At 40.7% G+C, this 26,641-nt stretch overlaps 1 protein-coding gene across 8 annotated transcripts in view; it reads left to right on the top strand.

Moving 5' to 3' along the window:
- Pex5l (peroxisomal biogenesis factor 5 like) overlaps window positions 1-26,641 on the top strand; it is a 204,376-nt gene that overhangs the window by 118,876 nt on the left and 58,859 nt on the right. For 6 of the 8 annotated variants that reach the window (XM_055625869.1, XM_055625866.1, XM_055625870.1 and 3 more), the window contains 5 exons: window positions 1,143-1,247; window positions 11,064-11,175; window positions 18,172-18,366; window positions 19,523-19,646; window positions 20,867-20,963. In XM_055625869.1, the coding sequence (XP_055481844.1) occupies window positions 1,143-1,247; window positions 11,064-11,175; window positions 18,172-18,366; window positions 19,523-19,646; window positions 20,867-20,963 (633 nt within the window). The remainder of the gene's footprint in view (window positions 1-1,142; window positions 1,248-11,063; window positions 11,176-18,171; window positions 18,367-19,522; window positions 19,647-20,866; window positions 20,964-26,641) is intronic. The other 2 variants (XM_055625871.1, XM_055625868.1) reach the window with 1 other exon arrangement.

Here is a 26,641-nt window from a genome sequence, read left to right as displayed (position 1 = left end):
GTTTGCTCCCTAAACGGGACCTGCTTTCTACATGTCTTTGGAATACCTAAAATACTAATATAATTGGAGCCCTTTTGCATTGTATCAGGTGAGGCTACTGAGTCTTAGTGAGTTCTGGAGTTAATTTCCTTTCCGGGCAGTGTTCCAACAGACACACACACACACACACACACACACACACAGCACCTGTCCATGTGTCTTTTTACTTGTGAGACAGCTATATCTTAAGTAGACTGACAACACAAATATTATGTGTGTAATTAATATAAAATTATTTTCTCCAGGGAGGTTCTGCCAAAGAGACCTGAGAAAAATCAAAGTTTTTGTTTTGAAAATATTGAGATTATTGGGAAAGCGATGTATTATTTTGTTTTGCTTTGCTTTGTTCCATGATGGCATCCCCATATTTACTCTGATAAACTTGAAAATCTGGTCAGCTGAAAGGACAGAAGGCTGACACCCCTGGCTGACTCATGATTCTCCTTATGTGAGACAAACTGACACCAGATACAGCGAGATCACTGCCCCAGTGGGAACATCTTACTTATATACTTAGAGAATTCAATTAAAAGACATTTCTAAAATTATGCTGAAGTTCCTTGGTCTCAAAAAGCTTACAGGAAGAAACTTTACTTCCTCAGGTCAGTCCATCTCACAGAACACCATAAGGAACACCCTGGTATGTGAAGCCACTGTAGAACAATTACAAGATGAAGTTTGTATACACCTTATGCCAAATTCACAGAAAAATGAGATTCCAAAGACCACTTTGCCCTAAACCAAAGTATCTAGGGGCTATCTAGTTATAATGTACAAATGAACACAGCAGGAAAGTCATAGCATGCTAAAATTGATACTATAAAAATATGTTCATATCATGTTAATTGCCTCCAAATATATTATACATATAAAAATACTATGTTAAACAGGTCCGCTGTAAAGGGTGAAAAGTAGCTAACTAAAAGTTCACAAATAATCTTTCAGATTTTGTGTGTTTTCTCCTCAGCCAAAAGCCTCAAGATTCCCTGGCAGCAGCCCATCTCTTCACTCATGTCGGATTGCTCTTTAAACATTAGCCTATCTTGTCACAAATAACTTCAAGACGCCTCCTGACACATTCGTTGTTGATTTCACTGTTGTAGGGAAAAGGCTCTAGGGCTGCCGATAAGGCTGTTGCCATGGTGATGAAGGAGATACCGAGGGAGGAGTCTGCAGAAGAAAAGCCCCTCCTTACTGTGACATCACAGGTGGGCAGACCCATAGGGTTCCTGTAGGAAGCTGACATATGTTAATGTATCAAAAAAATGTAATCATCAGCTAAAAAAAAAAAACTAACTCAAGTCAATCTTTTAAATCAGTTTCAATGAAACAATTGTACAAATATGAGTGAAAGCCAAAATTGTAAAAGAAAAAAAAAAAAAAACTAGTTCATGATCATGAATATTTATTTTCATTATTCAGCATTAGTTTTAAAAATTAAGACAATATGCGTGCAAGTATAACACTCTACTTCTTTAAAAGGAGTCTTACAGTAACTTTGAGAAATAACAATAACAAGCAAAAAAAGAATCAAATTCCTGAATAAATACAGTCATTTTATATACATATGTCAGTTTACCAGTAGATGCTCTAAATTTTCTTAAATGTTAACTATATTTCTGTTGTGACTTTGCGTACTACACATTTGTCTATACATATTTATGTCGATAACTAAGTTACAGGAATGAAACGGAAGTCCCCAAGTCTCCATGCAGAAAATGGCTCTTTGCTCCTCTTCACACTTGGTGGCCTTGATGAGGAAACACCGTCTCTATTTTGAGCCCTGAAGGGCCATTTTCAGCCTTTATTGCAACACACATTTTTTTTTTTAAGTCTACGTTTGTCTTGGAAGGCGTGCTGAAACTAACTGCTCCTGCACATGCCCGGGGACTCCCGAAACACCCTGTAAAAGTCTCCATAAATATCTATGGCACGAATCACCGCCACCCTGTGCAATTCCCAGTTTTAAACTATGAGACGAAAAATATTTTTTCTTGCATTTTATCTTATAATTTAGATTAGGTTGTTATGTTAAACATTTCATTTCTTCTATAACGCATTTGTAAATGCAGCGATTCTCTTCCGATTACACTCAGGCCTAGAATTAGAAAAATGGCCATTTACAGCCCTTGCGAAGCGCATTTCTGTCAAAAGCTAAATTATGGCGGCTTATTTTCAGAATATCAGCAGATCTGGTCCCCAGCTGCTGCCAACATGTGTGGTTTTATTTTATTCTAAATGCCACGTTGTAAGTAATGAAAATTACATAACACCAAAATTGGATAAATTTTTAAGTTATTAAAGATTTCTAGGATTGGGAAATAAATTTCATGTTGTCACAGTGGGTTTGTTGTTGTCCATAAAGAAAAGATGCTTTTTCTTCAGTGTCATAAAGTTGACTGTCCTTTACTGAGTTGATATAATGAAATACATATTATTTTACAATGATCACCTGCCCATCAGAGTCAGACCTTTGTGAATTCCATACGCAAATTATCCAGCCCATAATACCTCTGTAAATGATTGGCAGGTGAGCGCTTGGCATTCCTGGCAGGTGATGAGCCTGTGCTATTGTTGGTTCATGTGCATCTTGGGATTTCCACAATTAAAACAGGCTCCAGTTGTCTCCCAGCCCTTAAATTTTGTTGTTACTTCCCCGTAATCATTTCCACTCATATGATATTATCATCATAGTCTCAGCTTGAATTCAAAATTTCATGCACAATTATGTTTTTAATTTTTTTTTAATTTAGAGACGAAATCATAAATATCATCATCTTCTCACATTCAGAACATTTGTGTGTGCCAGGTTCCTTTTAAATCTCCACCTAGTGTTGTGTTGACTGTTTCTGAGACATGGATTATGACTTTACTGCATGAGGATTGTGTAATGCTTTCTTTGATGCTTCGTATTCTTACTGCATAGTGGCCAGTTTATGAATCAGCAGGCAGAATTCTGATTCATAAAATGTGATGCACCTGTTGTGATAATAATTCTATGGAACTCAATGACAGCTGTGATAGAATAATTTCTCAATCAAATGTAGGTTTATTAGGTGATATGTTTTTTTTACATCACACAAGTGGCTTTTCCCCTGGTATGCACCAGTGGCATGCACAAGCCAAAAAGAAGCAGAGGGAGCTGAAAAAGTGAGTACTTCCCACGGCCACCACGGCACCCAGTTTGTCTGCCATGCCACAGTTTTTTAGTTGTTAACCTGTGTGATTGTACCAGTGTCTTGACATGTTTGTTTCAGTGTCTCTTGTAAAGTCCCCTGGGGCATAGCACTACACATTGCTGAGCATAGGGACTGTCTTCATCCCTGGTATATCAATGCCGGCTGTCACGTCATAGACGCCAGATAAGTCTGACAGTTGCTACCCTCTCAGGATAACCACAAAAGATAAATACAGAACAAGCCACTGTATCCCCTTACCTCATTCAGTAACTCTTTACTCAGCAGCCCCATATTTTAGCATTTTAGGACAGTGATTATAATGGTTTGTTCTAGAACTTTTAGGTGGATTTAGCTAGCCATGCTCCAGTGAAAGCATCTTCAGAAGATGGAATAATGCAGAAGAATTAGCCAGATGATCAGATTCAAAACCTAGACCCCAGAAAGTATAATTAGTAATTCTATAGAAACAAACAAATTCAAGTTCATGCTGTTCTAAATTAATGCTAACTCAAATAATTTGTAAACAAGAATACACTGATGATAGATTTGAAGGAAAAGCACATACACTGCCAAATCTTTGAGGAAAAACTTCTCCCAGCCTGTGCTGTCTAGTGCCATAGCCACAAGTCTCGTGGCCACTAAATACTTCCAGCTCCTGGAATTTGAGACACGCTGCAAAATTTTTGAAAAGAAAAAATGTTTTGAAGGCCTAATTCAAAAATATGCAAACTATCACATTAATATTTATTATTTATCACATGTTGAAATATTTTTGGACATGCTGGATGAAATAAAATATATCATGGAAATTATTTTTACTTGTTAATGACCACAGAAGGTTTTTAGAGTGTAAAGTTGTTATTGTTTGCATCAAGCAGCACTGCTGTGAACTATAATGCTATAAGCAAATCTAATGTTATGTAGCCATGTTCCCAAAGATTATGCCATTGAAAATGAGGATTTTTTTTTTTAAGAAGACTAAAATGGCCTTAGTGAGTACATTTCTCTCAGAAGGAAACTTGAGAAAGTTTCATTTTGACATATTTGGTTTCCTGGGTTGTTTTTTTGGTGCTTTGTTCTTTGTTTGTTTTACTCAGGGTGTCCTCAGCTCCTTTTTTTACAGAGTGCAGTGTCTTAGAATTGAGTTTCATGTCTCTTCTTCCTATAGGGCTTTTTTTTTTCCTTCCTGGTCCACCAATTTGCTCTATTTGTTCCCACTTCTTATTCCTCAATAAGAATTAGTTTTTCTGTATATGATAAAGGGAGAAATAGCAATGTCCTTGACTGGAAAAACATTCTCAAGGTGACTAAGGGTAGCCTCATTTGGGTTCCTATCATCAATTTAAAATGATTGCCTTAATTATATGTACCTACCTTCCTTAATAGTATCACTGCCCAATTGTAGAACAATATTATCAGTTTCTTTCCTCACAAATGGATTAATTTTATACATCTAACTGTCCTGCCTGGAGAGTCTGATCGTCTGATCTTTAGATTAAGCCAAGGATTTGGAGGATGTTTGACCATGATAAGAAGAACTAACACAGCTATGAGTCTGGGCTTGGTCAGTACTGTTAGTACACAGACACCTAATGCCCTCAGGTATCAGAGCAGCTGAGGCCAGGCTCTGAAGTTAGACTGTTTAAGCAATGTGTGACAGTTAATTTAGCTTATCAATAGCCTAAGGCAGCTCATATTCAATATTAGAGAATTCCCCACATAAGGTCACTATATTGCTAGACATTGCATGAATCCTAAACTTGCATGGAATTAAGAAGCTATAGAGTAGTTCTACAACAAAAATGATAAATGAAAACATATTCAACAATGACATACACTGCAAACACTCAACAATGTCACACACGATGTGACATTTGTTTCCTATAGAAACAAAACAAGCTTTAAAATGCTTGTTGCTATAATATTTTATGTCAACATTACAAACATGAGATCATTTATCAATTGATTCCAGTTTATAACTAGCTGCCCAGGTTTTATTTCTGTTGCTAGGACAAATACCCTCACAAAAAGTAACCAGGGGCGAAAAAGAAGTTTCTCTGGTTTACAGGTCCAGATTGTAATTTATTACTGTAGGGAAGTCATGGAAGAAAGCTGCAGCACCACATCCACTGTTAAGAGAAAAAAGACACTATGTGAATTCTTGATTGCTTGTTCTTAGCTAGCTTTCTCCTTTCTTGTAATATTCAGGATCCCTTGCCTAGAAAATGGCACCACGCACAGTGGCCTGGGTGTTTTTACCTCAGTTAACAATCAAGACAATCCCATACTGACATGCCCACAGTCCAACCTGATCTACATATTTTTTTATTAAGACTCTCTAGGTGGTATCAAGTTGACAGTTAAAGCTGGCCAGCACACTAACCTTACTGTTTTAACTTTAAAAATTTTTCATGTATTAAAACGCTTAAGCAACTGAGAACAGTATTTACAGTGTTGCCATAAATCAATGTCCTGTATACTATTTGATTATCTGAAATACCTTTTGCTTTATTGTTAATGTCTAGTGGTATGTTGACACAAACTTTTAATTCTATTTATTTTAATAAAACATCTAAGTGATAGATTTATTCAAAGATACATAAAATTAAATTTTAGCCACAAAGTAAGCAGCATAATTATGCACTTTTATTTAAGCAACATAAATTATTTAAAAGTAAAATATTTTCCAACAAGGCCATAAATTTGAAAAGGAGCAAGGCGGGGTTGGAAGGAGGAAGGGGAAAAGGAGAAATGATGTAACTATATTATAATCTTTAAAAAAATAAAAGAAATAATTTTTAAGTAAAACATTTCCTTAAAATGTGGTTCAGATAATAAGTTTTGTGGATCACATAGTAAATTTTAACTTTTAAACACTAAAACTAGAGGAGTTGGAGTGAAACTAAGGCAAGGGTATTTTCAAATGAATTATTAGGATAATAATCCATTAGAGTTGAGTGCTGTTACCTGCATCTTCATGGCAACATATACTGACCACGTCAACTGCCCAGTCTTATTAGGTCACAATTCAGTTGAAATCATTTGACTGATTATTTGATTGCCAATAAAGAATAAAGGCCCAGTTGTTTTTTGAATCCTGATTTACAAGGAAGCCCTCAATGCAAATCCCCACCTACTTTCTTCTGTAGCCCCCAGTTTCTGTGTCTGCTGAAGTATTTTCCTTCAAACTCTCTAGATTCAGGTTTCTGACTAGAAATTGGAATAAGGGTAAGCAGATTTTGTCTTAAGGTGCCTGTGCCCTCCTGTTCACCTATGTCCATGTCCTTCTTGCCAGTGATGGTGGTGCTGAGCTGGTATAGGCCTGAATGTCCACTACTTTAGATGTTGACTTTTGGCAATCTTCACCTCTTCCAAAAAAAAAAAAAAAAAGCAACCTTGGTAGCATTACAGAATGTTCATTAGGTGCCACTGTATTACCCACTTAAAAGACAATGGGCTTGAATGTCTAAGTTAAGGCGTTCTAGGAAGTTTCTAAACATCTTCAAAGACCACTGATCTCTTCTTTATGGGTTAGTCAAATTCAGTATCACATCCAGGATGCCCGTATGATCATTCTATTGTACAATCAACCAGTTACACTGCATAAGGCTGGTCTGCACTTATTAAACCACTACTAGAGTATGCAAAAAAAATTAATGAAGTCTCTAATGTCATGGCAGTCATAGTCTAATGAGAGTAACATTAACGCTAAGATGGTGGTACTACTAGAGCCTTACACATGCTAAGTACATGTTCTCCCTCTGAGCAACATCCCCATCGACCTCTGAACCAATGCAAACACCTAGAAGAGGCCACAGGTCGATAATAAATGGAAATGTAAAGATGTAAACAGACTGAGACAAAAACCTCACACCTAAGAAACTGAGCCTTTAACTCAGCTATAATAATCTGATTCTCAAAATTACAACCACCTGACTCAATTATTAGCAAAAAAGTAGAAACCTTTGCGTCACATATTAATAACTTAAATGTGCTTTGTACCAAAAGCCTTAAATGGGGGAAATTGATAAAGCGTTTTCAAATGAGCTGAAGTAACTCTAACAGCCAATAAACCTTCTCCCGCTGGTGAATAAGGAAAGAAGCCATAACACATACTTTGAAAATGAAGTTTAGAAGGATTATTTGGGGATTCCATTTAATTTGAACATTTCCTTTATGACCTGAAAGATTTATTTATTCTTGAATCACTACAAGAAAAACCACCTGCTTGTTTAAGAATGAGAAGGAGGGCATGGAAAGCCAATCCTGTCTACAAGTTAAAGATACCACTGCTGAGATTAAAATAATGCTACATTCATAAAATGAAGATACAGTTTACTTGGACTGTGTGAGATACATATTTGTGTCATAAGTTCTTGCCCAGCCATTGTCTCATTTGTCAGCCATTTCTTGAGCATCTTTTGCATGAAAATTCCCCTCTAGAAGCTCTGAAGGATGTAAATGAGTGAGCTGTACTTATGTCTAACCTCAAACCCTACAAGGGCATCTTCCTTTTTCTTCACGATGTCTCTTACCTCATCCTCTACATCTTCATCAAAGCCCAAACTCTTCCTGACCCATTTTAATGGCTGTTCCATGCTGTCTGTCATCTGGCCTTTCATCTTCTTCACCTGGAACCCTAACATCGCCCCACTTCAGCCAGAGCACCACCACACTGATCCAGCCCCGGAAAAGCTAACTCTAAAGGCTGTTCATTGTGTCCTCTTGTTTTGTGTCTTTGGAGCAAAACCTCAAGAATAACATAGTGATACGATGTGGCCATCATAATGCTCCCATCAATCCTGGAATCAGAAGTTGTCAGAACAGGACAATGGACACTGAAGAGCCACTGCCTGCAGAGGCAGGGGTCTAGAAGACTGGAGAGCCAGGACTCTGCGATGGGTTCTTGGAATCTTTCTGAGCCACCATCCCTTCCTGTTCCTCCTGAGCTGACTGAACCCAGAGGGCCACTGGTTCTTCCTTCAGGGATCCTTCCATCTGAAATTTGAATGAGTGACTCACAGCAACAAGATGCTATTGCCTTTGACCAGCATGCTTTCCTGAAGGAAGTCCTTATTCAATAATGCCTTTCACTTGCTCCATTTTCTTTTTCTTTTTTTCACTTAGATGTTGATATAAACAATGTTTTTTTTCTGGAATTCACTAAATATACAGGGTGGTTTTACAGCATTAAGAGTATGTACAGAAGTTAAAGACCCCAATATTCTAAGCTATAGTAACGGAGGCCTATTCTGCATGCCATGTACACAAAATCAGGATTCAGGGATAAATTCTTAGTCCTATGTTATTGGGGGGGGGGAGAATGGAGTACTAGAGAACATTTTTTTGCAATATAACTTGTACTTATCTATATTGAAAGTGGTACAGGTTGAGAATGCCTAATCTGAAAATCTAAAATCTGAAATTCTCTAAGATCCCAAACTTATTAAACTTCAATATGAAGCCTCTGATGTCAAACAGCAGGTGTCAGCCAAAACATAGGCAGACATACAACACCTGTCACATAAACTTAACCTCCAGGCATGTGGGAGAGGTCTGTAGGTGAACTTTGTGTTTAGACATATGTCCTGTCCCTAGGTCAGCCCCTTATGTATTCATGAACATTTCAAAGCCAAACAGTATCTAGATTTTTCTGTGAACTAAAGTGCTACAGTGAAGAAATACGCAACCCATATTTTTTTTAAGCAACACAAAGAGAGTTTAGTTGTTCACAGTTATCTGTTCATGAAATTAATATTTTCTTAGACAAGTGCTGCTTATCAAAGAAATAGCTGTGACACCATACATAAATATCCATGCCTGTAAGGTCACAGTTGTGTGTATCTTTCACACATTAGCCAATGGGTCAGGAGGAACTGGGGACTGTGGCTGGTAACCAAAGCGCACTGCTTAGTGAGTGCAGGGCTGTTAGAGTAACATCCCAGAGTATCACGTAGTGCCCTGTGTGATCGTGACCTTCAGCCACCATAAATCTTGACACTGTGGCATTCAGACCACATTCCACAGGAAAAGTTCATTCATTGCTGAGGGTCAAAAGAGCCAGTGCCATCAGAACACTCAACATGATGCCTGGATCCTAGAAACTGTCCCCTGCACAAAGTTTGTACATAAACTGCCCGTGTGAGAAACCTATCTGGACACAGAATTGTTTTCTGGTATCTTTTATGCCTCGCCAATGATTTCAAGTACATTTTTAAGATCATAAAATGGACTTTTATGCTAGAAAATATTTCAGCTAACTCCTAAACTTGAGCTACCCACAGCATTTTTAAAAATTCAAATGCCTTACCCAGAAACAACAATGAGCTCACAGACCCTCAACATTTAAACTATTTTAAAATAATAAGAATGGGTGATAGCCAAGAGGAATGGAAACAAAAAGCAAAGCGGTCAGAATTTCATTCACAGGCTAAAGGAATAGCTTTTGAAGTAAAGAAACAACAGACAAAAAAAAGGTTAAAACTCACAGCCACCTTAGAAAATGTGAATCCCAGTAAAACATGTCTTTGTTTGTAGTAAATTAAAACTAACAACAATTCAAGGATAAGTAACACCATTAAACACTAAACAAAGGGTATTCCTGCTATTCCTCAATAATATCTACAAATATGCAGGAGAATTGAATGTTTACATCGTTATAAAAACGCTCAAGTGGAGGGTACGGTTTGATGCATTGAAGTGGCAAGTCTGCTTGGGTCCTGTCTCTGATGCCATAGAGCTACTTTATTGACCCTGCACCAGAGGAACAATGACATGATAATGAGTGGAGTTCTGAAATATTTTGACTTGACAATACTCCAAAGCCCACCATCTCTTATTTTATGTTTCTTTGAGAAAAATGTAAAACCTTGACAGGTTAGTTATTAAAACTCTAAACACTTTGAGGCACAGCCTTTCTTGACAACACATAGAATCAAACAGCTATGCCATTCTCATAAAACTAAGACACCCAAGTTAGGGATCAACTGCTTGTATATGCGTGTATTTTCTCTCTTAGCCATGAAAGCATGCACTCAGAATAAGCAGAGTAATGGAAAGTAAATGGCTGCCCGCTACGAGTGATTAGGGACCCACTAAAACAATCAGTTTCAGTTAGAACTTTAAGTCTAACTGAACGATTATTAAATGATAGAATGAATTAATGGGAAAATAGGATGCTTGTAGGCATCTATTTCCATGGACTAAAGGCTTTCACAAATACCTACTAGATGCCCATACAGATGATATAATAGTATTTTCTTCTCTCAGATAGTATTTGTTATGTCCTACAAAACCATTCTAAGGAAATGAGGTGGGGTTTTGTCTAGGCACCTTGAGCTACGAAGAAGGAAGCAAAAACAGTGTTCATCCAACCAACCACACAAGTCCATATGTGTGTGTTCATCTCACCCATAGACATCAAGGAGCTAGTTGTCATGAGAGCTCATCACCGTGAAGTCTGAAGCCATGTTTCGATGCTTTCTAGACCTTTCAGTCCAAATATAGAGTGCCATTAGCCCATAGCAACTGTGGTGGAACAGGTGTCTTTTCTCACATGTTGAAATTAGAGGACAGTTCTAAAGCCACTCCCGGAGGGAGAAGAGTAGGCTTCTGCTTTAACCCTGAAGTAGGCTGCATCAAAACCACATTAACAGTGCTGAAGGCTCATTCCCTCCCCGTGGTAATGTTTTGTTTTCTCTATTTCCCCACCCCATTATATATTTATGTTTGTGTTTATTTCAGTAGGCTTGCTTGTCCCCTTGTGTTGCAGGGCTGCTTTTTCATTTACATGCTTCCACAGTTTAACAGAGAAGCCCTCTGACACCTGTGTTCATTTGTTCTCAGCTGGTGAATGAACAGCAAGAAAGCAGACCTCTCCTGAGCCCCTCCATCGACGACTTCCTCTGTGAAACCAAATCCGAGGCCATTGCAAAGCCAGTAACGTCCAACACAGCTGGTAATTCATTTCTAACTCTGCTCAAGTGGAGGTCATCTTACCTACAAGTCCAGATCTTTTACTCCAAGGCATTTTGCTAAAGAAGTGGGGGGGGGGGGTATTTGTTTGCTCGTTGCCATGGGCATTTGCATATTGAAACTTACCTGTGGAGGTCAGAGGACAGCTCATGAGAGATGGTTCTTCTCTACAATATGGGTCTCAGGGATTGAACTCAGGCTGTCAGGATTGGCAGCAAAAGCCTTTACCTGCTGAGCCACCTCACCATCCCCTCCTCTAGACATTTTAAGTGGGGACACTTTAAGTATGGTATTTAAGGATGGAAAACCAGAGATTATAGTGAATGGGTGGTGCCAATTAATATAAGAAGACCCTGATCTCTCACTTTCTTCCTAAATTAGTCCCACTTTTCCCCCGTGGCCTCCACTGGCAAGTGTCTTACATTTTCACTACTTGGAATCTTAAGCGAAGAAAATCAGAAAAAAAAAAAAAAAAGAAAAAGAAAAAGTGATGTTTTTCCAGACTAAAAATTACTACAGAAAGAGGAACTAATGCCGGATGGTGGCAGCAGAGGTGGGAGAGTAGATAATCTGAAAGTTTGGGAGGTCAAACCTCATGCATTCTCATCCCAGCTCTGCATCATGGCCAGCTTCAGCTTTCCCTCCACTGTCTGGAAACAGTAGTTGAGCCTCAGCTTCGTTATCTAATGTTAGTATGATCCTTACCTTGTTAGCTACTTGAGAAGATGAATGGAGCCATCTAGGAATGTGTTGACAGTGGTAAACTGTAGCCAGGGAGGTTACCCCCATTGATATCATGTGATAGCATTCTTGACATTTCCCTTTCTGTTGCTTAATATCACATCCAGGTGATTGTTTTCTAAATTCAGCCGTCCTTTGAAGTGCTCAGAGACACAGAATGGGTGCTTGCTGCATTCCAAACAGGAATTCAGACTATGTGATCTGATTAATCCTAACCTCTAGAGCTGAGGGCTAGGCCTTCTGAAACTCCAGAACTATCCCAAAAAATACAGAGCCTGTGTCTCAATGGCAGGCAGGCAATCCCACAAGAATTAGGGCTCTAAGGGAGCTCATCTTCCTCAGTTCCCACTGATGAAGAAACTAAACCACTTAGAAGCAGCCTACCCCAAGGGTAGGCCAAGTCAGGAAACACTGGCTGCATAAACATAAGAACTTGAATTCAATCCCAGAACTCATGTTTAAAAACTAAAACAAGTAGGCATGGAAGCATATGCTTGTAACCCCAGCACTGAGAAGTGGGTACAGGAGGCTCAGTGGGGTTTGCTGGTGTGCCACAAGCAGAGAGAACAGATGACAGAATCATGAATCTCTAAACCTCCTATCAAGGTGCTGGTGGAGCACATCCTGAAGATTCTTGAGAAGATACTGTTCTGGGCCTCTCTAGTTCTTTCTATTGGTCCCTCGTCCCTCGGTTCTAACAGGGGTCTAACGCCAACCTTCACGTGGTATTTTTTGTCTGTGTGCAGATCATATGGTATCTGTCGGCACACCTACCTGTGTCCAAATTTCTCTTTTACATAACGATCACTGTCACCCTGGAATTGTGTCCTGGCCTCCTCCAAAACATCTCATCATTATTCACATTCCCAGTGAGGTGGCCTTCTAAAGGGTGGAGGCTTCTACCTAGGAATACGGGGGTGGGGGACACCCCATTCAATCCATAACATAATATCCTGACTCTTTTCTGCCTTAGAGTGGTTTCCAATCATCCTGTGTTGGACATTTTGTTTTACAAGCTTAGAACTATATCTCAAGGCAAAAATCACTGTATTGTTTAATTCCTAAAGAATGTAGTTCTTCTAAAAATCAATACAAACTAAACAATGTAAGAAATATTTTCCCAAAGTGATGAAATTTTTCTCTAGCAAATTTAAAAAATATATCTTTAGCTTTATTGCTTAATAAGAGAAAATAATTATATATCAATGTTTTTTGTGTTTGTTTGTTTGCTTGTTTTTGCTGTGTTGGGAATTGAACCCAGGGTCTCAAACATGCTGAGCTGTATCCCCAGCCTTCTTTTTACTTTTTTGTTTCTTGAAACACATTCTCACTAAACTGTCCAGGCTGGCCTTGAACTCACTCTGTGACCTAGGCAAATTATGATTTTCCTACTTCCCGGGTAGTTGAAATTATAGCCTGCTGCACCAGACTCAGGAAAAATTTTGATTTAAAAGAAGTGCTGAGATACCAAGTACAGACTGATAACCATAAATGTCCTGAAGTCACTGAACAACAGATAATTTAAATGATTAGATTGTCATACATGTAGTGTGACAAAATTTGCAATATCTTGTGTAATTAACATATGTTAATTGAATAGCTAACAGATGTTAAAGCACAGGACAGATTCTTTGTCAGAAATCAAGAAGAGAAGTGGGGGTCCTTGCTGTGACTCGTGAAACCACACAACAGGGAGATGTCTGAGTCTGAGTGTTAGACAAGCAGTTACTTTGGAAGGGACATTTTTCATACTTTAGAAGTTTTTCATCTCATTCTTTTATTTGGAGTTAATATACCTGTGTGGAACTTCTTACAGAAGGAGATTTACAGGATACATTTGTATGATATTTACCTGGCCATGAAGCAAGTGGTGTGTCTCAGAAAAGCTTGGGAAGCAGGGACTGGAGAAATAGCTCAATTGTTAAAGCACTTGCCAGGCAAGCTAATGTGAAGGCCGGAGTCCTGATCTCCCAGGCCTATTTGCCTGCAGTCCAGCCTCTGCAAGTAGAAACAGGGCCTCCAGAGCAGGATATGAAGATTGACCATACTGGCATCTCTGTGTTTCAGAATAAACAGATAATTCAGAATAAATTATCCTCAATGAATAAGGTGGAAAGGCAATTGAAGACTATTTCTGGTATTAGCCTAGGAATACACATGCACCCACACATACAGAGCATGCACGCACACACGCACACACACACGCACACAGAATATGAGTACCAGCACACACAAGTACATATACACAAGTGGAAAAAAGAAAAACAAGAGGGGGTAAATTCAATGTTGTATTACAATAAATGAGAAAAAGTTGACTTAACTCATTAAATAGAGTTTACATATTTGGTAGCTGTACTTGAGAGGTTTTATGGTTGCATGTCTAAGTCATGCTTTATTATATAGTGTTAATAACACTATGCCTTCCACCAGCTTATCAAAAAAAAAAAAGACTTTTCTTTTTTTGTTTTTGTTTTTTTGACAAGGTCTCACTGTGTGGCCCTGGCTGGCCTGGTACTCAGAGATCTGCCTGTTTCTGCCTTCTTCGTGCTAGGATTAAAGGCAGGTGCCACCACACTGACCTCAACCAAGACTTCCTGCTAGATGCTGTTCTATTCTGTTTTGAGGAGACCATACATTTTTCTATACTTTTGCAGTAGCCTGGGAGAGCCTTCTGGTTTCATAGGCTATCAGCCTCAGGTGTTCTGAACTGATTAGAAATGACTGTTCGTTCGTCTTTTGCCTTCTGTTGTCAGGAAATGTTATACCATGGGATTTGGCTCTCCAAAACAAACAGCCTCAAACACTGCCAATTGCCAAATAACCAAGGGTTTAAGGAGCGAGGGGAGCCACCATCTTAAGAGTCTGCAGACTACCTCCAGGTCTAGGTGAAGTCTAGATAGGCTTAAATGGCATGCTCATGTTTGAGCCTCAGTGGGGACACCCACTGGATTAGCTTCCTGTTACTGCCCTAACAGTGCACCACAAATACAGTGCACCCAGCATGACTCTGTAATTTAAATGTCTGCAAGTCAAAAGTTCTCTGATCAGGACACCATTGGTGATGGACTCCTCTGCGGGTCACAGACGTTCGTCTCCTTGCTTCCTCCCGCTTTAGAGGGCACCTGCCACTGTGGACTCATGCATGCTTCTTCCATTGTCAGAAGCAGCTTGCATCTCAGAGTCATCTTCATAGTCCCCCTCAGCCTCTGGCCCTCCCGGATTGTCCCTATGAGAACTTTTAAGCAATGGGACCCACAACCTATGACCTGTACGTGGTGACTGATAGGGGTCCGGGTGGAAAAGGCTACAAAGGTAAAGCTACAGTATATTTCCTTGGTCCTACACTCACGAATGTGTATACAGACATGCATACTCCGACAGGCATACATACTCCAACACACACTATTGAAGGTCCCACTATTGTACTGGGACCCAAATCTTCCTGTGTCTAGGAGAATGTTTTCAATTGGACCAAGACAGTCAACCCTTCTGGGCTCAGGCATGTCTGCTTTGAAGCACTTGAGCAGCTGAAAGGCCTGGTCATTAAGCCTTGACCACTGCACACTCCACACAAGAGTGAGCTGTCTCCTCCAGGCGCCTAAAGCTGCCATCCTGTCAGCTCCAAAGCCGTTCAGCCTCTCAGACACTGCTTCCATTCAATGGGCAGTGAGTAGGGCCTTCATGCATGTCTGGCCCCAGCTGCACATTTACAGAGAAAACAATGAAAGCATGGAGAACAAACACAGAAGAGGCCCAGTATGCTTCAGAGTGGAGAGCGTGGCTGGCTGGCTCAGACTTTCAGTTCACACTCAGAAGAAGATAGAGATCAACTTAAACCCCTACCAGCTACTGTTTTGTAGCAAATGTCCTTCCAAAACACAAGTTTGTGAATCCTAGAAAATTTGCTTCTGAAAGAAGTCTAGGGGCAAGACGCTAATTCTGAATTGTCCATATAATTGGTAAAAAGGGATATCAAGTTTTCCTTCCATTATAAATAAGGAAGTCTCATTGGGCCTAGAGTCCTTGCCATTCCAATGGTGTCCAGAGTTTTCATATAGGCAGCATATACAGCCCTGTGTTGGCTTAGAAAGCCAATTGAATCCGCTCTGGAAGCCTCTTGCCACCCACTTTCTTCTGACTCACCAAGCAACTTCTTGTTCCTCCCATCTTCTGAAGAAAACTCAGCTACAGCAAGCTGACACCTTCCGGCCATTTCCTAAGTTTACTTCAGAGCATCCTCTGAGGAGGTAAAATCCTTGTCGCTTCTTGTTTTATCCTCAGGAACATTTCTTCTTTCTCTTTCTGTGTAGGTGTGATTGTGGCTTGAAACAGAACAGACAAGAAACCCGGTGAAGACTAAATAAAAGAGGGAGTTGTTGCAATTTGTCTCCTCAAAAATAGAGTGTGTGTATGTGAATGTGTGTGTTTGTGTGTGTAAATGTGTAAGTGTATGTGCGCGCACGTGTGAGTGTGTGTGTATGTGTGTGTGTGTGTGTGTGTGTGTGTGTATGTGTGTACACGTGTGTGTGTGTGTGTTCATGAGGGAGGGGCAGTGCTGGGGATAAACCCAGAGGCCTGTGAATGCTAGGTAAATTTAGGCAAACTGTCCATCAATACACTACTGCCTGAGATAACATTTACTGAGTGAGTACTTAGCACTTTGTGAGTACTAAGTCCTTGTGCTTTGTATCCAGTGGATCATTTAATCTTCATCCCACACTTAGATGACTACTGATTCTCCATTTTCAGATGTGGCGACTGGAGCTCAGGCTGCTCAAGAAACTTACCTCAAGACACCTCAAAAGTATGATGGTTAGGGACTCACGTTTCACCCACACACCAGGAAATCCCCTAGAGATGGCTAGCTCATGTACATATGCAAGAGAGCATCATGACTAAGGAAACACCCCCTTGTGCACTCAGTAGAGTTCTGCCAAGGGGGAAGCAGATGGAACGGCACTGAGCTGTCAATCACTCCCAATCTCCACCCAGCGGACAGGCTGAAAAGTGATCGACTTGTGAATGGGGAAATTGGGATGGTGGTTGCTGTGGACTGCAGGGAGGGTCAGCTTGGGTCTCCACCACCCACTCTTGCATATCCCAAGCTGAGGGAAGACTCCTAGGAAGCCAGCAGGCTGGTAGCACACTCAGCTTCTCCAGCCCAACTTGAAGGAGCTGGAGGGACTGTGTCTCCCCTCCGCTTTCTGTTTCTCAGGTAGAGCTAGTCGCATATGAGTTGTCTGTCCTGGAAAAAGAACTGGTTGCAAGGCTGGCCTTATTGATTCTGCTTTGCCTGGGTCGGCGTATTACTTCTACCTCCATTGGAGTACTCAATACAATGAAACCAACCTGCTAGGAAAGGGCTGCTAAGTCCAATCATTCTATAGCTGCTTAGAATTGCAATGGGTATATTAAATGTTAAGGGATCAGCCTGTGTACCTCTTCATTGACCACATTATAAAACCCCTCTCCTGTGAGACCCAAATGCATGTGATTTTTATGACCAAACTCTGCCCAATTCAGTATAAAAAAAAAAAATGATGCTAGCCTTCCTGAATACCCCATTTTCTGGGGAAAAAAAATTCTAAAACAAAGTTTCCCTAAAATTAATCAGAACAATCGAGAATCCATACCTGAACTGATATTTGTTTTATTTTCATCCTAAACATTCTCACTGCAGAGGTGGGTCTAGGTAATTTTTGCCTTGAGTAAGCTGGCTTCCCACTCACACAGACAGCCAACCGTCAGTGCTGACCCTAATCCGTCCTACCAACATAGAGGCACCATGCACCCAACTAACACAGTTATTTTAGAAACAGATTACTTGGAACTGGAGAGTTACCTCAGTCGGTAAAGTGGTTGGCTTGTAAGACAAGGTTCTGGGTTCCATCCCAGAAACCATGTTTAAAGAAAGGAAAGGGGAAGAAGAATGGTCATGGTAGTGTGATCCTAGCCCTGGGCTAGTAAGAGAGGCAGATCTTTGGGACTCAAAGGCCAGCCAAACTAGCCTACTTATCCAGGACAGCGAGAGACCTCTTCTCAAAAACAAAATGGACAGCACCTGAGTACAACACCTAAGATTGTCCTCCGACTTCCACACATGTGTGTGTCCCACCCACACCCTTGACTGTGCATACACACATATATACAAACACACAGACATACAAAAATAAATGAATAAATAGTAATAACTACAGGAAGTAAATGGGCTTCTCTTTACTTGTTCTGTCTCCCATAGTGTTGACCACTGGCTTGGATCTCCTTGACCTGAGTGAACCCATCTCTCAGACTCAAACCAAAGCCAAGAAATCTGAGTCCTCATCAAAGAGCTCATCCCTCAAGAAGAAAGCTGATGGCTCTGACCTCATCAGTGCAGACACTGAGCAGAGAGCACAGGCTCTCCGAGGACCGGAGACGTCATCCTTAGATTTGGGTAAGGCAGAGGTTTGCAGCAGCTATGGTTTAACCTTGTCTTATTGGTGCTAACATGACAATCAAGTCCACATATGACTTTAAAACAGGGAACAGATGTGTCGGAAAGATAAAGTTCTTTCATGGAGCTGGGAAAACTGTAGCATCTTTTGTGCTTGAACTGAGTAGCCATGGAAGCTCAGCTTCATAAAACGGATGTTGATTCATTCACTTACATGCCCCTCCAAAGGGACTGAGCTTGTGGTGGGTGCCAGGCAATCCTGTAGGCTCACGAGCTAATTAAAGAAAAATGTGCATCTTGTTCTCTATGAATTCTCAGTTTAGAATGAGAGAAACAAGGGAGACAAATCAGAGCATCACATGACTTGGGGACATCCAGACAAAGCAGTCCTAAGATAATGTCCAGGATGATGGTGATAGTTATTAATACCTTTCACTGTTGGCTTGCAATATTCAGGAACTTCTCTAAATCATTACATGTTTTACCTCATTATTACAGCCCTGAAATATGTGAAAACCTGACTTTAAAATTTAACTTATCCACAGCTGGGCATGGTGAAGCATGCCTGTAATCCTGCCACTCAGGGAGGCAAAGGCATGCAGTACTCTGTGAATTTGAGACCAGCCTGGTCTACAAAGTGAGTCTAGGAGAGCCAAGGACACAGAGAAACTCTGTCTCAATAATAATAATAATAATTAACTTGTCCAAGATCTCACAGCTAGTAAGAAAAAGATCTGGAAATGTGCACCTGGCCATAGTTAGCATCCAAGCTCATACTTTTATCTACACCCCTAAGAAAAGACAGTTTATTTCTCAGTTCATACAACCAGACAAAACAAACAAAAATGACTCTGTGCGCACACACACACTTCTGTGTATCATGCAGATTCATAAAAGTAGTCCTTGAAATTAATTATACTTGGTTGCTTCAACTCTAAAAGCAATCCAACTTATCTTAATAAGTTTTGTTTTTACTTAGCTACATGCGTTTTAATTCATTTTCATTTGCTCTTACGAAAATAAATGCTGGCCTTCCATCTTGTATGCATGGACTGAGTATAGTTTGCCTGGAATCTCAATCCTTGTCAATTTCTTTTTTCTGTGCACCCTCATGTTGGTCCTGGGCTTTCTTCTCCACTTTCTTCATCCTTAATAGACATTCAAACACAACTGGAAAAATGGGATGACGTCAAGTTTCACGGTGACCGGACAAGCAAGGGGCATCTCATGGCAGAGAGAAAGTCATGCTCATCTAGAGCAGGATCCAAAGAGCTCCTGTGGTAAGATGCCCTCATTCCACACAACAGCAGCTTATACTGACTTCACATCTGGAAACGGCTGATGAGCTCAGTTAATCCAGACACCTGAGGAGTCTGGCTTAAGATAGAAGCCAAGATTCAAATAGAATCATAATCTTTTATATGCTATCACTTCCACCAACCACTTTGACTGAGCTTTTTTCTTTTATAAAGCAAATTTAATCAGAAAGAATTTGAAGAGATTCTGGTTTGATAATTTTAATAATTTTTCTAATGTGTAGCTAAGCTGTCAGCTAACAGAAATGCACATGAGTATTTGTGTGGGGGTGTGTCTAATGTATCATTGTATCAATGGTGGTCACGTTGTTTCTGGTTGAACAGCTTTCCTGCTCTCAATCATCCACTGCCATTCACTGTAGTAATTACAGATGAGTCATGGACACTCAGGAAAGGATGAGGCCACTTGGCTTTTACCAGGTGTCTTAGTTACATTCCTATTGCTGTGATGAAACACCATGAAAAAAAAAGCAATTTGGGAAGGCAAGGGTTTAGTTCACCTTAGAATTCTCAGGTCACAGTCCAGCACTGGGCCAGGAGCACTGCTTCCTCACTTGCTCTCCTGCCTTGCCTCAGCCTGCTTTCCTGTACAACCCAGGACAACCTTCCTGTGGGTTACACTGCCTACAGTGGGCTGGACCCTCCCATATTAATCAAAAACGGAGAAAATTTCCTACACACCAGCCCACAGGCTAATCTGATAGAGGCAATTCCTCAACTGAGATTCCCTTTTCCCAAATGACTCTAGTTCTTGTCAAGTTGAGTAAAACTAACCAGAACACCATGTTTTTAAAGATTTGAAAAGGCAGCCTTCTATTTCTGCCTCCTTTGCCCTCATACAAATTCCCATATTGTGACAATCCAGATCCATAGAGATCTACCTTATGACACTGTCTCCAAGAAGAAGAGAACACTATTTTTTTCAAAATATGGGATTTCCTATAAGAAAAATGGCAACTTATTCACATCCTCTTTGCCCATAATTCAACTGGATCCTAAGTTACTAAAAAACAGTTATAGCTAGCAGGTAATTCATAGCTGTTTAAATTCTGGAAGAGGCAATTATGGAGGAAACTTAGAGAAGTTTGTTTCTGTCTGAATTGTGGCCAGAGCCTGGCTCCTGGCCGGGTTTCTGGCTGAGCTTGTTCTTGCTGTGCATAAATGCCCTCAATGTCTCACTGCAGGTCCTCAGAACACAGATCTCAGCCGGAGCTGAGTGCTGGGAAAAGTGCCCTCAACTCCGAGTCAGCTTCCGAGTTGGAACTTGTGACTCCGGCACAGGTAACAAAAACAACTTTTAGGAAACCCGTCTGCTCTAACAGAGACTGCATCGTAAATATTTTATTTAAATTTTGCACAGAAAGTTTGAAGTGTTTTTCCGAACTTTGCATTGCAAAGTGTGTTCACACTCCATAGCTGTCTCGGTGCTTAGAATAACTGATTGTATACACTTCCATGTATTTGGCTGGAAAACGTGTTAATGAATTCACTGTGTACTTAGCACATTTTCCTTGTGCTGCCATTGACTGTCCCATTATTTGGCAATACAAAAATCTGCTCTAGTCCAGTATTAGCACTACTTATGTAATAGAACGCAAAGAAAAGGAAACGACATTCCAAGTATTCATTCACATCTTTGCCTTGTGGAGTAAGCTACTGAGCCCAGTGTTCTGTCACATTAGAATAAGTGTTATGTCACGGATTATGTTATTCTAGCACCAGCGGTCATGGTGGGCACAGTGAGAGCTACCACTGTGAGCGTCCAGGAGGGCGAGCCATCAAGACTGACTGGGAACTTCTCTTGTGTTAGAGCTAATACTCAGTAGTCCTGTCCATCGCTCTAAGCCTCATCATAAAGACCCTTCTCACAGGGATCTGGCAGACTCCGTAAAGTCAACCCTGACTTGCTGGGATACAATAGCAGGAAGAAGTAGGATGTGAATTCTGTCTTTTGATCCACTGCTTGGCCCTGGGCTCTTCAACGGCTTCACCACAGCTACCTCCCTGGCTACCTCCCTCTCCCACAGTTCTGAAAGAAGTAATGATGCTCTCTTTATGTCCCTGGGGCGTGTTTTAAGGCCTTGCCCTTCCATCACAAAGATCTCCTAAGAACTATGTGTGCACATTCCTGCATTCTACAGACCAACTGCAGTGAGACTAGATACAGAGGAAATGAGCAAAAGAAATGTTCTTGAATTTGCCACATCACATATTGTGACCCACACAGGGAATGTAGATCTGAAGTGAAAGAGGGGTATAATCTGGGCTGTAGCACTGACCCAGCAGTAAGAACACGCAGTTCTTGCAGAGGACCTAAGTTTAGTTCCAGCACCCAATGTTGAACGGCTCACAGAAAGAAAGATTGTAAGAAAGATTCAACTCTTTCTTCTGGCCCCACAGGCACCCACAAAAATGGGTGTTATTGTTGACTATGAGAGTTTCTAATATAAATCAGAACTGATCTAGTCCTGACAAAAGGCAAAACAAGCTAAACTCCACCATTGCCCCACTCGACAGACAGGGAAACAGTGAAGTGAAGAAAGTTGTTTGTGGACCCACAACTAGAAAGTGTCAGGGAGAAGGACCCAGACAGCCAATGATGGTGGATCTCTAGGAATTTTCCAAGCCACCAGCTGTCTCCCTACAGATTCATCACCCTCAGGAGAAGGGACATGGCTGTTCCCAGACCACAGCTGGACATCCACTCAACTCACTTCAACCTGAACACATCATCTCACAGACTTTAATGAATTGCAAATGTAGCATGGAAAATGAATTTTTTGGTGCTCACTTTAAATGTACCTTAAGAGGAAAATGACAGCATCCATTAGAAAAGCAGTATTCATAGGAGCATGAGCGAGCTCCCCTCAGCTCAAGTAATTGGTGCTGCTTCACATTTCATCCACTGCCTTCCCTGGAACAGTGCAATGCAGGGACAAAGCATTTGTTTTGAAGCAGGGAGAGACTTGGCACAGGTGGGCCATTCTACAACCAGCTGGGCCAGAAGAACAGCTGGGGCCCCCAGTTGCCATAGAAACCCACAATGCATTTATCTTAGTATCCCAATGACTACTAATCTCCTGCTGGTCCGTTAATTCCATCCCACCCCACTGTCCTGCAAACACAGTGCACTCTGGAAGACTGTTTATGAGCTTCCTTATGTTGCCTTCCAAAATACGCCTTCCAATTCCCCGTGAGAGTGAGTCCTCTGAGATACTGAGGAAGGGAATGACCTCCTCTGTTACTTTTCTAGACGTTGTATGTTTACTTATCAAGGCATGCCTGAAACAATCATACTCTTCTAGTGTTAATTCCAATCCATAACAAAAGAAGAAAATGTTCATGAAATGCAGGCTTGATGCTATACCTGAAACATGGAGTCTTAGAAACAAAGCAGGAAGAGAACCATTCAGGCTCTTCCAATATTCATCTCAGATCCTTACTCTTAGAAAAGCTGTCGGCTTCCATGTCAGTTCAACAAATGTGCATGGACATCTACTGTCCTTACAGACATAAGCAAGGCAGGAAGCAGGACTCACAGGCTAGGTTATAAGATACATTTAGAGGACTCCAAATTGGCATACCACAGAGATTCTGCACACCCATGTTACTGAAAGGCTATTCATGATAGCCAAGTTACAGAATTACCTGGATATCCATCAGCAGACAAATAAGGAAAATGTGGTACATACACCATTGAGTATGCATAATAAAAACAAGGAAAGACTGCTGGGAAAATGCCCATCAAAGCACTTGTTTTGTAAACACAAGGACTTCAGTTCCATGTTTAAAAAAAATGGTCTTGATGGTACACACTTAACCATTCTAGCACAAGGGAGGTGGAAACAGGAGGAGCCCTGAGGCTCACTTGTCAGTCAGCCTGGCCTAAGTAGCAGGCCAAATGAGGGAGCTTGCCTCCAAGAGCAAAGTGAATGGAACATGAAGACTGACACTTGAGGCTGGCCTCTAGCCCGCACATGCACACTTGCATGCACACAGAAGAAAGATGTGTGTACTGTTAGAAACTCGCTGCTCACCACTGCATGGCCTCTTCATGTAGATTCAGGAGAATTAATATAGGACAGAATTTCATCTAAAGACTGACTCAGAAATCATTCAGACAAGCCATTTTGACTCACCAGGGCCTGCTCCGCGCTCAGCCAGATGGTTCACAGCAAAACCAGGGAAATGGCTTCTTCTCCCTCAAGCCAACCTAAATTATCCCAGGCAGTGACTCAACAGGTGGGGAGCTATTTACAAACCTCATTTAAAAATCATATTTCAGAATCACAAGAAAGTGGGAACACGTAATATGAAAACTTGTGTTTTCTCATTTTCCTTTCAAGATGGGGGAAAGAAAGCATGGTATGATCTCAAAGGGTGCCTTGAATACAACAAAGAAGCGAGTGATTACAATGAGTTACATAATCACTGTGGACTAAAGGGCACAGTTCTTGACACCTAACCCAAACTATATAGTTGTCATTCCACACACATAACTGTTTAACGAGATCATACCATCTGAAAATAATATATAATATACAATATATATATATGTATATATATATATATTTAAAAAATTAAAAATATATATATATGTGTTTAAAAATTTTGAAGGGCTGAAGAGAAAACAAAGGGAAAGGCTGCAAAATTCGCTTTTCCAGTCTGGGTAAATATCGCTGCGGAGGCAAAGGGTGAGACTACAGCTTGTTCTGCAAACATGATCCAAGCACTTCCTTCCCCTTCTGCACACTGGAAGCGCCAAGTCCGGCTCAAACCTCCGACTGAACAGCGTTTGCAGGTGCTCCAGAGGCAGACCATAGTCACGTAACTCGCAGATGACCCACTCCAGCACAGCAGAGCTTTCCCACGAGCCGTCGCTGCAGGCCATGGTCACATGAATCGCAGATGGCCCACTCCAACAGAGCAGAGCTTTCCCACGTGCCGTCACCATGTTTTTCATGCACAGTGAAATGCCCACTGTAACCTGAGGTTTTATATTATCTCCACCTTTCATTGAAAAGTAAAAACTATTCCCCCAGAGTTCTCCATCTAAGGAGGAAAAGAGCCGGGATTCAAGTGGCGCCCGTTAAAATCTGTGAAGCCCTTGTTCTTAACCACTGAGGGTGTCCTGGCATCATCCACCCAGGCTGCTCACCTGAGAGAACTCATAAGCCATTGTTACTTTTATTATTGCAAAGCCCAATTATCATTTAATTCTGTTGGAGGAATGTGAGTTGAGCAATGTTCAAGAATGTCTGTTACTTTCTTACAGAAACTTCATAAAACAAAATGAATTGTTCTGTATACAATTCATTCTCTTCCCAAATTCATCTCATATCCTTACTTTTAGAAAAGCTGTTGGCTTCCGTATCAGTTTAACAAATGTGCTTGGACATCTGCTGTCCTTACAGACATAAGCAAGGCAGTAAGTAGGACACACAGGTTAGGTTATAAAATAATTTTAGAGGAATTCAAGTCGGCATACCACAGAGATTCTGCACACACATTACTGAAGAACTGCTCATTATAGCCAAGTTACAGAATTATCTGGATATCCATCTGCAGACAAATAAGGAAAAAATGTGGTACTTACGCCATTGAGTATTATTAAGCCACTAAGAAACGTGAAAATCTGTCATCTACAGGAAAATCAAAGGAACTGGAGATCACCATGTAAAGTGAAATAAGCCAGAGTCAGAAAGACACATCTCAAATTTTCTTCTCTCATATGTAGAATCTAGACTTAAAAAAGGTTTGAAAAAAGAGGCAAAATCTTTGGGAAGAGAAAGAAGGCTAGTGATATGTGGGAGATTAAAGACAAGGTCAAGTAGCAGTGAAGTTTATAGACTCTAATGCTCTACACACTTCATGAAGAAATGGCTGGACCTAAGTTTTGTTCCGAGTAACCATGCTGAGAGGCTCACAACCACCTGTAACTCCAGCTATAGGCCAATGGGCTCCATAGGCACTAATGAACACACACACATACACACACCTCATTTAAATAATTTTAAATATACAGAATACACATGTATAAATGAGAACATGGTCATGAAACCCATTCTTTCATACAATGAATATACACTGATAAAACAGGAGTGTACTCAGAGAAGTATTAAGCCTCTATGTCTCAGGAAAATAATCTAATCTAATGCTATATAAATACTCATTATTCTGTCTATCAGAAATTATACCTAATCTCTTTCCTCTGCATGCCACATATGATGAACAGTCACTGGAGTAAGATGGAAACAAAGATGGGAGAAAAAGATACAGAAGTGAAGGAAAAATAAAGAAAAAAAAAACCCTGAAACATTGTATATAGAGAGCTATAGCCAACCTCTGAGCAGAGTGCAGGGAATCTTATGAAAGAAGGGGGAGACAGAAAGACCTGGAGGGAACAGGAGCTCTACAAGGAGAGCAACAGAACCAAAAAATCTGGGCATAGGGGTCTTTTCTGAGACTGATACTCCAAACAAGGACCATGCATAGAGAGAACCTAGAACCCCTGCACAGATGTAGCCCATGGCAGTTCAGTGTCCAAGTGGGTTCCCTAGTAATGGGAACAGGGACTATCTCTGACATGAACTGATTGGCCTGCTCTTTGATCACCTCCCCCTCAGGGGGGGTGCAGCCTTAGCAGGCCACAGAGGAAGACAACACAGTCAGTCTTGATGGGACCTGATAGACTGGGATCAGAAGCAAGACCTCCCCTATCAATGGTCTGGGGGAGGGGCACGGGTGGGGCAGAGGGAAGGTGAATAGGTTTGGGAGAGGAGGAGGGAGGAAGCTACAGGTAGGATACAAAGTGAATAAACTGTAATTAATAACAAAAAAGAAAATAAAAAGTATCTGGGTTAAAACTCATACAATGCACTACAAAAAAGAATGAAAGAAAGAAAGAGAAATAGAAAGAAAGAAAGAAAGAAAGAAAGAAAGAAAGAAAGAAAGAAAGA

Source organism: Psammomys obesus, unplaced genomic scaffold (assembly GCF_907164565.1).
Source record: "Psammomys obesus unplaced genomic scaffold, mPsaObe1.curated_primary_1811, whole genome shotgun sequence".
Classification (NCBI taxonomy): domain Eukaryota; kingdom Metazoa; phylum Chordata; class Mammalia; order Rodentia; family Muridae; genus Psammomys; species Psammomys obesus.
The sequence above is the reverse complement of the archived record's forward strand: the minus strand, read 5'-3'. Positions and strand labels throughout refer to the sequence as shown.